The 14,165-nt window shown below is 41.2% G+C and overlaps 1 protein-coding gene across 1 annotated transcript in view; it reads right to left on the reverse strand.

Moving 5' to 3' along the window:
* The window catches only part of LOC149198822 (uncharacterized protein At2g27730, mitochondrial-like), an 83,983-nt gene extending 78,080 nt beyond the window's left edge, over positions 1-5,903 (reverse strand). Inside the window, exon 1 of the mRNA XM_089402171.1 lies at positions 5,565-5,903. Coding sequence (XP_089258297.1) covers positions 5,565-5,699 — 135 coding nt within the window. The 5' untranslated portion in view covers positions 5,700-5,903. The remainder of the gene's footprint in view (positions 1-5,564) is intronic.
* Between the last annotated feature and the right edge of the window lie 8,262 nt (positions 5,904-14,165).

The raw sequence follows: 14,165 nt of genomic DNA on the forward strand, positions 1-14,165 counted from the left end.
GGAAAAACTAGAGACTATTAGCAAAGACTGATGGACGCATCAGAGATTGTCGTACTCTCTATCTAGGATGGCATGGTCCAACCACTTGATCTGGGATCAAGATTTGTGAGGTCTGGGACCTCTGGACTGATTATGTCAGTCAGGGAATGATGTCTTTGTGACTAACCCACTTCTGTTCTGAAATAAAGAAGCCAGCAAAGCAAGTTTCGGCGGGATGACTCACGATGTTAATTGCACTAATAGATGGAGTTCTCCCTAGTTGAGAGGGAGTGTTAAATTTGGACAACTAGGTCCAAACTCCATGTTCTGATGCTCAGATTAAGAGGCTAATATTTTTGTTGGATTCCTCTTTCTGAGAGGTGTAAAATCCATATAAAAATAGTCTTAATCCGATGAGCAGAACTTATATTTTGAATTTATTATTCTTAATAAATTATATGTGCAAGGTCAGCCAGTTTTGTAATGTAGGCTCACATGCCCAACAGATGTGTCACACACCCTCATTGATGGATATATATACAGGAAAAGTTGGAGAGAATTTGATCACAACACAACTCACATCTTCCTCTCTCATCCTAAAAAGTACGAGCTACCTGGAGGACGAATTTCAGCCACACGTGGGAAGGACGAAGAGGATTTTTCTGTTGCTAGGGTTTCGCAGAAGTTTGACCAGCGTTGACTTTGGTCAACGCTTGGTCCAAACAAGCTGAAAACTTGTGGGAGGTTCGATTTTTGAAGGCCGTACTACCTGGCACAAAAATCGAGGTCAAAGGGTTGACCGTTTTGCTACTGCGTTCACTTTTAGCTTGCTGCCCCTGCGTTGACTTTTCAGGACAGTGTTGACTTTTGTAGAACTGACTTGGGTTGACTCATCTACTGGTTGGAGGGTTGTTGTGACACATGCTGGGCTGGCTGACCAAAGGAGACTTTGCTGGTTGAAGCATCCTGTTGACCGCCGAAACGAACACATACATTTTTCTTGTTTCTGATTTGTCTTCTGTAAGATATGCTTATATGTTCTATCTGCATTTTGCTTATCTACTTGTATGATTGCTGTGAGAAAAGTGAAATTGCTCTTAGCATAGAACATCTACAAAACTTTACAATTACTGATTGGGGTTGTGATTTGCAGGATCTCTTCGTAAAATATTGGATGTTTGAAGCATGCTTGGAGTGGTGGATATATATCTTATTTAGTTGATAAGGAGAGATGAAGCATCCTGTGGCAACAAGATACTTGGGAGGACATCTAGTCGGCCTATGTGTTGATGTGGGTGGCGTTGGTCATGGAGCTCTCACCTTGGATACGCAACTAGATCCCTGGGTTGGTGATAGAGCTTAAAAGCCTAATGGTACCTAGTGGCTAAAGCTTGAGTTCACCTTGGTCCCACCCAATTAGAGTACCCAGGTCAAGAATCTAATTTGTAGCACTATGTGTGCTAGAACTCTTCATAGATCATATCATTTTGAGATCTTCCATTTACCTATATATGTAATTATCAATACCTCCCTAGTTAAGAAGGAGTGTTGAAAAATGTAACTAGTGTCGATCTTCATAATTGTACTTGAGTCAAGATGTAATGTAATTGCCAAAAGAACAAAAAATGATTTTTTATTATAAAAAGAAAAATTACTTATTAAAGCATGGATTTCATGCTTGGGTCAACAATTTCTAGGTCAAAGCCTCCATTGAAGGCTTCTTGGTTTTATATTGAGTCAATAGAGCCATTGTCAGTTTTATTAGACCCTTCTTGGGCTTTTGTATCGTGTAAAAAGAATTAGTTTTGAGTCAAAAGGACCATTTGTCACCTCCACACCAAGTCAGCCTGAATTAGGGTTATTCAACCCAGCTGGAAGGTTATAAATAAGAGACAATTTGACCTATTTGGAGCACTCACTCAAGAAGTTCAATCTACAAGAAAGAAAAGCAGAAAAAGATAGCAAAATTACTAGAGAAGGAGAAGATTAGTTAGGAAGGTCTAAATCAAGTTTTCAGGCATTCTATCTCTCACACGTGCGAAGTTATTGGGCCGCTGTTGGGTCCAAAATTTTGAATCTACTACAAGTTCAAAGTTCTAAAGTTGGGGGCCGAAAATCTGTAACTGGGGGGCCGAAATTCTAGATTGAAGTTGCAACTGTGAAGCTGGTACTTGGAGACTTTGGCAAGGATTATCTACAAGAAGGAAGGGTTGACTTGGTGGCTAGAAGAGGTCTTTGTCTAGGTCTAAGAGGTCTTGAATTGTCTCATCTTGATTTGATTCTACTAGTGGAAGAGTTGACAGGGTTTTCCCTATAGATGGGTTTTAACCCTCGCTGAGTGCCTATATCTGGTATCCCTGGTCTTTATGTTTTGATTTGATAATTGCTTGATGAAAAGAAGTTAAAAGAAGAACATAAACAAAGTTGAATATCACAAGCAATTTTCAATATAATAAAATCTCTCTGACTTTTTTATTTTCTAACACTTTCCTCTACTAGAAGAAACAATAAAATAATCCTCTTCATCTCCAAGGAAAACAATATAATATAGTCCTCAAATAACTAACTCCATGAGACAAGTCAAACAATAATAAAATAATGAGGGGTTAGTTATATGTAACAACCTCCAAAGAAATAGGCTCATGCAATGTGTCACCTATCCTTCTAATGTGCAAAATGCTAGCTTTGAGATTACCACACTTTGACCAAAGTAAAACAATCTCGTGTCTATATTTAGCCTTCATGTGGAGTGCTCTTCAAGATAATAAATGAATGTACAAATATCATGATGAGAGCATTCTCCAAAGTAACCCCTTTGACCATGCAATAATATAAAATAAGCTCATGAACAAGAGCACCCTAGGAATGTGTGTTTCAACAATATCTTTGACTAAGTAAAACAATAAAATGCTCTAAGAGTAAGGTGTGCCTTAGAAGGCCTCAAGACCACCAATAAACAGTAGATAGTTTTCGCATCAGGTGCACCAATGATCCTTGTGCATGAAAATTACCTTAACCAAGCAAATCACTAACTTAAGGAGTGCACCCTTGGAGAATGTGCCAAGGTTGTTAGATATTCCTTCAACAAATAATATAATAACCTTTGAGAAGGGTGCACCCTAGAGAAGAGTGCCAAGATGTTTAGGTTCATTATTACTATCCTCAATGCAGAAACCAATATCATGTACTGAGATGCAAAACCATGTGTTGTATTCTCCAAAACCAGAAGCATATAAGAAAATGTGTCCTAGGAATATGTTTCATCCTCTTCAAGCCATAGAATATTAGTATAATGAATGCCTTGCCTCAATATATGTGCCAAGGAGGAGAGAACTCCAAGGAAAACCATAGTATATGACACATTAACACCTATCCAAGTGTGAACTCGTGCTATCTCAATAAGCCCTCAAGTGGTCAAATCACCAAAAAGAATGTATGCAATAAAGTTACTGCTCCACCAAGGGGTGTTAAACACACAAAAAAAGTGGTTTATGAGAGCAATTACCTTGTATCTCCTCGATCATTCTAATTCACGAGCTTCAAACTCATCAAATCAAGAAACCATAGAAATATCTAGTTAAGGTGAACAAGGAGCAAGTATGCTAGGCACCATTGATAAGCAATGCTATCCAAAAGTACAAAGCATAGGATATTCGGCATCCAAAGTGATAGGTTGCTCCATTTGAATGAAGATTAATCATAATCAAATGATAGTGAAACACACTTAATTTAACTATCATACAAAGGAGCAAATTATAAACGCTTTAAATTCAAGGAGAACCTAATTTGATGGGTTCCCACTCCATGAAATGCATTAAGTGTTAAATAATTTCTAAAGACAAAACACCCCAAACATCCCAACTTCCAAGGGATGAAGGCACGCTAAATCATCAAGAATTTTAACCATTGGCACATGCAAACTCATCAATTAGACCACCATTGTCACACTAGACCATCTCGTCCCATGCTTACTAGCAACCATTATAGCACCAAATCCACCACAAGATAAACACACCCCATGCCCATCAAAACATCTAGCAATGTGATCCTGCAAGCTCAATCCTTGTGACAAAAGAAACATTTGTTGTGATGAAAATTACAAGTGCAAACCTCACGCAACATGAGGGGTAACAGATTGAAAATACAATCAGACTTGATTGGTTGGCTCAACAACTACTTGACATTTCACATGCATGAAGATTTTGGAAGTGTAAACAGCCGCAATGCACATAAACAGAATATACATAAAATATGGAATTCAGCAAACAAATCCATGGAGTAGTCATCATAAAGGTCCCTTTACTCTAAATGGGGGGGCATCTGGCCATGCCAGCCCCCCTCTCCTCATTTTACACCTTGACATCTGCATTGAATGCTCGACATGGTTTTGTATTTGCATTACTTTTTGTGTTTCTATTTCTAGTTAGTTAGCTCTCTGCTTCTAGTGGAGTAGTGATAGGAGTTGCTTTCACATCCTTACTGCATATTCACGTTGGTTGTACTTCAGATTTTGTGGTCACTCCTTGAACATCAATAAATTGTCTTATATTATCTACCATTTTAACTGAGCAGCAACATCAACAGATGAAAAAGAAAAGCAAAAAATCTAAACAGCAACAAAAACAAAGTGCTTCAAGTAAGAGATCATTACAGTGTACCTCCTGACCAGGATGATCAAATTGTCTTGAATGTACTCGAGTTCTACTGAAAGAACTTAATGCACTTATAGCGGTCTTCACAAAATACTACACTTATAGACGTCTTCACAAAATGCTAGCTAGTAAGTCAAAATGGTTGTGGTAAGTCAAACTGGAACTAATATTGGGCCATTGGTAGTTTCACACCATAGACCAAGATTCCGTTCCATAAGATTTACCTGACACCTTACAGTAGCCAAGGGAAAACCGACGGGCAGAGGTAGAACTTGTGGCACGCATAACACCACCCATGAGCTGTACACCTACTGCATCCACATATTTAAAAGTCAAACTTATGACATGCATACCACCACCACGTGCATAGCACACCCTATGTCATCCTTAAAGGCTTAGTAATTACCCCATGGTGAAATGGTAAAGGTATTGTTCTTGCTTAGAAGAGGTGTAAAGTCCAAAATTGTATCCCTTGTTAAACTGTGGTTGTAGAGCCCCTCTGATCAATCAAAGGCGAAATTACCTGTAAAGGCCCAGAATCCCCAAAAACAATGTTGTTGTGTTAATGCAGTCGATAGAAATAACAGACATTCGAGACTAGACGGATGGCCGGCAGATGGCGCCGACAAGTGGAAGGTCTGGTGAATTTGACAAATTGAAAAACCACCGATCACGACATTTAAGGCAAAAGTAGACCCACTATATCTACGAAAAACTATTTGCCAATCAGAAGTTCTGGACTGAAAAATTGGGTAACTAAACTTCAAATCCAATCATGGACAGTCAAACGCAGAAATAGCTAAATATTCGGGCATAAACTTTTCATTGTTTCGACTCGCCGAAATCGAGATTTCAAACTCACCAACAATAGTTCTAACTGTAAATGCCCCGCAGTTTTGGGGCATGGATGAGTTTAGGGTTGAAAACCCTGACCTTGATATAGATATTTTCGGCCGCTTTTTCCTCCTCGCTGAGAATCTTTCCGGAGCCTTGACTAAAGCCCCTTCGAGAAAAATGCCTCGATCCCATTTCCATCCTCTGCAACGCAGACCTCAGCGCCGGTGCCATTTTGAACAAAATCAAGGTTGTCCTGCAACTAGTGTCCTAGAAAGGAAGAAAGTAGGCTTGCAGCTTGAGTCTGCCGCTTAATTTTTGTTGTCGGACTTATTTTCGTTTATACAAAACCTTTCGACTGAGGCGTTGGAATCTAGGGTTTTATTACTCCTAAATCCATTAAAGCTTGCTTTTATCACTGAATCCCGTTCTTTTGCGTTTCTATTATAATGTGCATACATTTTATGGTGCTACGATTCGTTGATAAAGGGTTAAGGATGTTCATATTACAAAAAGTTATTTACATTATATAGACGGGAAAGCTAATATATCACTATAGATTTATTTTGTTCATTGATTTATCCATTTCAAGAGGGATCCATTGATTTATCTATTTTCAAGAGGGATCCATGTGAAATTGCAGATTTGATTTTTTTACTTGCTTAGTAAATTTATGGAAAGGAATCTTTAGATCAACTTCCTAGATAATGAGTTGATGTCGATAGGAAGCGATCTGTCGCAAGAGGACCATATTGTTTCCCACATTCACGACACGAAACAAGAAACAAGATGAAGATGGATGAAACAGAGAAACAGAGGGGAGGTAAGGGTGCAAACTACAGAAGGATTAAGCTCTTGAACATATCGGTGACACGACTCCGAAATGCGGCAACACTTTGGTACCAAGGGATCGAAGGTCATGCGAAGACAACAAAGATCAAATGGAATGAGGCAAAAAGACAAACCCAAACCCCGGAAGTCCAATGACGATGTGAAAATATCACAAACCCGGCGAGAAGCAAAAGTGTCGATGGTCAAAAGCGACTAGCTGCCATAGGTAATCAACAGAATATTTCCAAATTTTATTTTTTCCCCTACCATTACTGGCGAGTACCCCAGTTATTTTTTAAACACAAGCTTGAAGGGGATAGCATATACTTGCAATATAAGTTTGTCCTTCTGACAAATCCAACCTAGTGAAGTCTTAACGAGCCCTATGGAGGAGAAGCTCGAGTCTCATCATGACGATGAGTCCAATGTCGTCAGGGTTTAACGAGTCCGACATAGGTAAAACTCGGAGTCTTTTTCATGTTTAGAGAGTTTGAAAAAGACACGAAAAATAAAATTCCAAAGGAGCCATTTTCGTATGTTTGTGTCTCAAAAGCCCGAAAAAGTAGAAAACGATACTTGAGAGAACCGCTTGACCATTTCAATCAAAGAGTACTTTTCATGAATAGTGCCTCCAGCCCAAAAAAGTAAAAAACTTACTAGGGACATGATGTTTTGTAACCATTAACGAACTCGAAACGACAAGGGCTCGACAATCTTTTCACGTTTCAAGAGTCAGAAAAGAGCTTAAAGTTGACTCAGGACAAACTTTTGCGGTATTTACCAAGCATGTATCGATTATTACCCACATCTGAAACACCTGTTACTACACAAAGAAATCCAAGCATAAGACCTGTTCCACAAGAATACACGATTAATGTTTGAAAACCTAAGTCAAAACCCTAAATTTCAAAGAAAAAATAATAATAAATAAATAAATAAAAAAGAAAGAAAGAGGCATATGGTAAAAAATAATTCACTTTGTGTTTGTTTTAACCATTGTAAAAACTTCAAACTACATGTACCTTGCGAAATTGGGTGGCCGATTCCCGGAGTTTCGATGGTTCATTGCTTCCCAAACTTCCTCCAAGTAAATACTTGCCCTTTCTCTTATTTTTTGTGTCAATTTGAAACGTAATTTCACGTTTTTGGCTGGGTTTTGGAGGAATTTTTGGTTCAAAAATTCTGCCTTGGTCATCGCAGGTTTCCCCCTCGGGGTTGCGACGACCGAGAAATCTAAACGGGCCAAAATCAGGATCGTCGCAGGAAAGTGATGTACCCCTGCGACGATCCAAGAAATTATGAACTAATCAAACTGGACTGTCGTAGCTGTTTTAGAAACAGCTGCAACGAGCGCGAAAAACACAAAAACTTCATTTTTAAACCACTTTGGCATATGAAAATGGTTGAACGACTTTTAATAAGAGAATTCTTGTGAGTGCAGGTGCAAAATGGCATTCTCCTGGCAAGAACGCACTCACGATGATGATGACGTGAGAGGGGCAGCCGATCCTCAGTGTTTGAATGTCCTCTGGAACTGCGGACTGCTAAAATTCTTCTTAACACCGCTATTGAGAGCGCAACTAGATCTCCTGGAATACTTAATTCGATCGTGGAACCCAACGGAGGGGAAATTCATCATCCGTGGGCAAGAGGTTGACTTTGACACCACAAATATCTATTTTCTGACCGGGTTATCACGATGAGGGGAGAGACCCCGCATGGGTGGTGTGCGAATCACCGGAGATTCCTTAGATATGCTCATCGCACGAGTGTGCCCAGGGGCACGGAAATCATCCACTAGTGGTAAGTTACAGATACCCACGGTGAATGATCTGTCACTACGAGTGTTGTTATTCACCATCACGAGGGTGGCTGGTTCCCAAGCCCAGCACAAGGCAACCAAAACTCAACTACGATTGGCCTTAGACTGTCTCAATCCTACTATGTTTGACTGGGCAGAGGCCGTGTCTTTGAACATGAAGAGGCAGTTGACCAAATTCCAGAGAGGTCAGATGAAGCAATTTGGGTACGGTTTGTTAAGAAATTTATTGCATAACATAAATAATTACTGAGAGGAATAAATATAAAAATAACCAGCAACAACCATAAACACATAAACACAAATGTTTATCCGGGAAAACCCAAAATCCGGGGAAAAACCCAACCTAATAAGATCTCATTAGCATTGGCCAAAACCCTGGCCAATCCGACCAAGTGAGCCTTCACCGCTCACCTCCAAGTCTTGCATTACAATGAAGTCCTTCCAGCCTTTTATAAGCTCCATTACATATAATACCACAGGCAGAATACTATAGGTGCACAATACCATGTGCCCCAAAACCATCACTGTTTAACCTGGTCAACTTTGACTCTATCCTGAGTCAAGTTTACCTAACAATTCCCCCCTTAAACTTGACTTGGGGTTCCTTGACTAACTCTAGCCAAACTTGCTAAGTGAGACAATCCTGCTCACTCTAGCTCTTACCCCCCTCAGAGTTTTTACCTGGGGTATTGTTAACCCGACATCCCCCTATCACCTAGGTCTAACCCAGACTTTATTGGTGATCACCGAGGGGTACACATGCCTTACCAGGTCTTACAGTAGTATGCCCATTTACATGCAATAATTTTGACTTCATTAATTTTATTTTTTGATTATCGCTGCTGTGATTCTGATCCATCCTCTCTCAATTTGATTTGCTCAAAAACTTCTATCAAACCGCTCCAACTACGAGCCCAATGAGAACCTCGTAGATTCCAGCACCAACGGCCTCACGTAGCAAAGAGCGTGGTCGAGCCCCTAAGCCAGGAATCGCTCACTGACCACTCCTTAGGCCAGCCCTTCCCATTCCATCAATTTTACAGGGTTTGTCATCACCCAAACGAACTTGTCCAAAATCTCCTTGAACATAGTCAAGAAAGTATTTCTTATCAGGTGTGGCATGGAATGAGACCCCTGAATCTACCACCCAAGAATCAGTAATATTTTCAAAAGAAAGAATCAAAGCATCTTGTAACACCTCACCTGTCACATTTGCTTCATGATTCTTTTCTTGTTGTGCATCTCCTTCTTTTCCCTTCCGAGATCTACAGTCTTTCTTTAGGTGTCCTTTCTTTCCGCATTTCCAGCACACTATCCCCGTTCTGGACTTGGATCTGCCTTTCCTTGATTTACTGTGATATCATGAGCTCTTTCATCTTTCCATTTTTCTTCCCCTAGACTCTGCACTCAAAGCATTACCTGATGTCTCATCAGAGCTTTTCCGTCGCATTTCCTCGCTAAGGATAGCACCGACAACATCATCAAAATTTAAAGTACTAGATCCAGAAACAGAGTTACTAATGGCCATTACTAAACCATTCCAACTTTTTGGTAATGAGAATAAGAATAACATAGCTCTAACTTCATCATCAAAGTTGACCCCTACAGAACATAACTGACTTGTAACAGCATTAAAATCATTTAAATGGTCTGCAATAGATCCACCTTCCGACATCTTCATATTAAATAATCGTTTCATAAGAAATACCTTGTTTGAGGCCGAGGGTTTTTCATGTAGTTTCTCCAACGCCTTAATCAAACTCTCTGTCGTTGTTTCCTTCGAAATGTTGAAGGCGACCGACGCTGCGAGGCACAACCGTATTGTTCCGAGTGCCTTTCTATCGAGAAGGTTCCATTCTTCATCCGTCATACCCGTTGGCATCTTTGTTTTTCCACCCAATGGTAGGTATAGATCTTTCTGATACAGATAGTCTTCCATCTGCATCTTCCACAACGAGAAGTTTTGACCGTTAAATTTCTCGACCCTAAACTTACCATCTTCCGTCATTGCTCCCACTCGAACAAGGAACCTTCTTTCCTGCGAGTTTATTAGCCAAATAGAGCTTCAGCTATGGTTCACCCAGTTTGGGCTACGACCACCCCAAACAGCCAGTCCTTCCTTTCTATTATCCAGCAAAATGAAGAGACACAACCTACAGCAGATCCGCTGTAATATTCTCTGTTTTCTCTCACAGTCTCACCTCTCTGCTTCTCGCTCGGAGAATACACATTTATCACACAGCCTCAAATACAATGCCCTCATACAAAGAGAGGGGTTGCCTTATAGGGCAAAAAACCCTAAACTAAACATAAGTTCTACCGTCAGATCATCCGCCTAATGAACAGCCCAGATTGACTAGAAATTACTATACTTTTACAAGGCAATTTTACATCTGTTTTTAGCTTCGGGGGCGCTGCCCCTTAGCCCCCGCCGAGGGACCGCTGGCCCCCGGACCCCCCAGCCAGGGGGGATCGCCCCCCCGGACCCCAAGGGGTGTACAAACTTCTTGGGGTATACATCCGGCTGAAACAAAGACCTCTAAACAATCATGCTCCACACACAACATGGTTCGATCTTAATACTGCTCATGTTGGAGCGGGTACCTATCCTTTAGTTACAAGACATGCGAGTGGGGTGGCCAGGACCACGAGAGACTCGAATAACTCGGTGGGCTCTTGTGATGCCGCGAGGAGGCGACGGCCAGCCAGTGTCATGGGGTCCCGAATTTATGGAGTGGCTACATCATCAGCAGGTGGTGGTCGAGGATTGGCCATACGCAGGGATGGACTTCAGGGGAGACCCTGACATGCTGCTTCCGCCTGGAGAGCAGTGGGATGAGAGAGGTAAAATACTTAGTTTGACCGACAAACTTTTTGTAATTTGTTTTTGGATTTTAAATATACATGCCCTGATCATTATGTTCAATTCTTCGCAAATGTTGGACCTGAGAGACCTGTAGGTCTCACTCCTACTGCCCGGAGGGCTGCCAGAGAGATTGACCTACCACCTTCGGGTGGAGATGCTGAGGAGGAGATAGCCCAGAACCTAGAGGGCTTGACTGAGGGGATCCCAGATTACAGAGGATTCGAAGAGATCCCCAGACAGTACCAACGACACACTGTGGGTGTGTCGAATAGGGTACATCGGCTGCTTAGACGGGTGGTCCGAGTAGTAGTCTGCTATAGAGAGCATCATCCATAGTAGACTTCTAGGTTTTGTTTTCTGCAAATTTTGAGAGACATGTGTCTCGCGATGTAACTTGAACACACATATATATTTTTTGGACATATACATATATTTTTTGAGTGCCTCGGTGCGCAACACACGATATACATCTATTTATGTTTTACTGCATTTACCTATTGTGTCTGAATACTTGTTTATGATTTTTATAAATTGCGTAAATGTCTATCTAATACATGGTTTGCTAATGCATCAGTTAACGTATTTAGCCTTCTAGGAATGTGATGATATGTGATATAATCAAAATTTCTTTCTAGTGAGCGAACACGTAAATACAACCTTAATATTTGAGGGTTTCTGACGGAATAATGCCCATTAAGTTGAAGAACAATAAGATGAGAGTCTCGATTCACAATCAATGCACAAATATTGAGGTCAACGACCTCAGCCAATAATTCAATGACGACGCTATATTTAGTGACATTATTTGTGGTACACCCTAGACAAACACCTTGAAGGTCTACTAACTCACCATGAGGATTGTAGATCACCCATGCCGCAGAGGAAAGATTATGGGTACTGCGACCTGCACCATCAGCGAAACCAATATAAGGTGCAACAAACATTTGCACAAGAAGTAAAAAGACACAATAAGCGGCAAACGCTTACACACCAAGCCAAACATGTACAAAATGAAAAGCACACTTATGTACACAGCAGATGCACAAAAGACTCATGCATAATATTTATAAAGATAAATCCCATTTTGGGGCTTATCCAAAGGGTTTCCTTCATAGTCAATTAGCTCATAGGCCCCTTTCTACAAAATGTGTTTCACAATATAAGGCCCATGCCACATAGGTTCGAATTTTCCTGCCCCCAACTTATCATTTGCTTGATTGTATAGCAAGACTAAATCGCCCTCAGCGAAAGAACGAGGATCAACTTATCATTTGCTTGATCGTATAGCAAGACTAAATCGCCCTCAGCGAAAGAACGAGGATTAACAGTCTGATCGAAGTGAGTTTTCACTCTCTTCTTCTGGGCTTCAGTGACTAAAGAAGCAAGTCGACGGGTCTCGTCTAGCCGCTCTAGATAAAGAAGGCGTTCTTCCACAGGAGTAATATTCGGGAGCAATTCGATAGCTAACTTGAGAGAAGGTATTTCGCATTCAATCAGAAGGGTAGCTTCCAGACCATAAACCAGTTGAAATGGTGTGAATCTGGTTTCATCCTTCACTAAGGTACAGTAGGCCCATCAGGCAGAAAACAACATCAAGTGCCAATTGGACTTGTGCATGCCAATGGTACGTTGAAGCATCGTAACCAACACTTTGTTGAAGGCTTCGACTTGGCCATTGGCCTTAGGGTAATAAGGCATCGAACTATCGTGACGCAATCCTAACTGGGTTGTTAACTCAGTCGTGATATAACCACGGAAATGAGAACCGCGATCAGTGACAATAGTGTGAGGGACTCTAAATCGAGTAATCACATGATTGAATAAGAATTGTGCAGCTGTCTTACCGTCGTTAGACAATGTAGGCATCGCTTTGGCCCATTTTGTAAAATAATCGACGAAAGCGATGATAAACCCGTGCCCCCGGCCGAGCAAGGGTTACAGGTCATAAAACCAATGCCTCATTTAGTAAAAGGGCCTAAGGTAATGACAGGATGCAAAAGGGAAGGTGGTGCACGCATCTTTTGCTGGTAAATCTGACACGTATGACAAGAACGAACAACGAGAATGCAATTCTTAAAAATGGGGGCCAAAAGTAACCAACGCGAAGGATTTTTTGGGCAGTAGCATGACCAAACATATTACCACCACATGCACCAGAGTGGCAGTTAGTCAAGACTCGTTCAACTTCCTCGAACATCAAACAACGATGGAGAACGAAATCAACGCCGAATATGGGGACGAATACATCATCGAGCATCCTTAGACAAATCAGGATGGAAGGAAGACGTCTGGAGGTAGACAATAATGTCACTATACCAGGGATCGAGGGTATTGATCAAGAAAAGAGTGTCGTCTGGAATGCAATCCTCTATCCGAGAGGGAGCGGTAGCAGACGGTAACGAGCAAATCAACTCAGCGAAGATGAGTGACTTCTTAGACTTGGCAGTAGTAAACTCCAAATCGAACTCTTGAAGGATAACAATCCATTTCGAGTCCTTGCCCCCCAGCATTAGTGTGACAAAATGTATGTCATCGGGTTGCAATCTGAAATCACAGTCATTGTACACAACAAAATATAATGACGAAAGTGTTGGACAGCCTGGACGGTTGCCAATGCGAGCTTCTTGACATAAGTGTATCGAGTCTCAGTGTTAAGAAGGTTGCGGCTAAGATAATAGATAACGTGCTCGGAACCATTGTTGTCGTCTTGAACCGAAACCATACCAACAGTACTATCAACAACAGCTATATAAAGCATATAGTCATGGTGATAGTCAGGTGGACGCAACAAAGGAGCAGAAACAAGAAGTGTCTTGAGTTGCTCGAATGACCTTTGGGTGATGTCATCCCAAACAAAGGGAGTGTCACGCTTAAGGAGACGCGTGTAACCTTTAGCAACCTCGGCGTAGTTAGGGATAAAATGACGTAGGAAATTGGCTTTTCCCTACAAGCTCTACAACTGATGCAAAGAAGCAGGAGGTGGGAGATTCAGTATGGCTTCAACCTTGAGGGGGTCGAGACGAATACCTTCTTTAGAAATGACAAACCCAAGGAGTCTACCGGATTCGACGCAGAAGACACACTTATGTGGATTAAGACGAATACGGTAATGTCACAATGAAGAAAAATCTCGCAAAGGTGGTTTGGATGGTCATAACGTTTAGCTGAATGAGTTGGAAGG

This window comes from Pinus tabuliformis, chromosome 2_1, assembly GCF_031772625.1.
Source record: "Pinus tabuliformis cultivar Carrire ecotype Pingquan chromosome 2_1, CPIR1, whole genome shotgun sequence".
NCBI classification, from domain to species: domain Eukaryota; kingdom Viridiplantae; phylum Streptophyta; class Pinopsida; order Pinales; family Pinaceae; genus Pinus; species Pinus tabuliformis.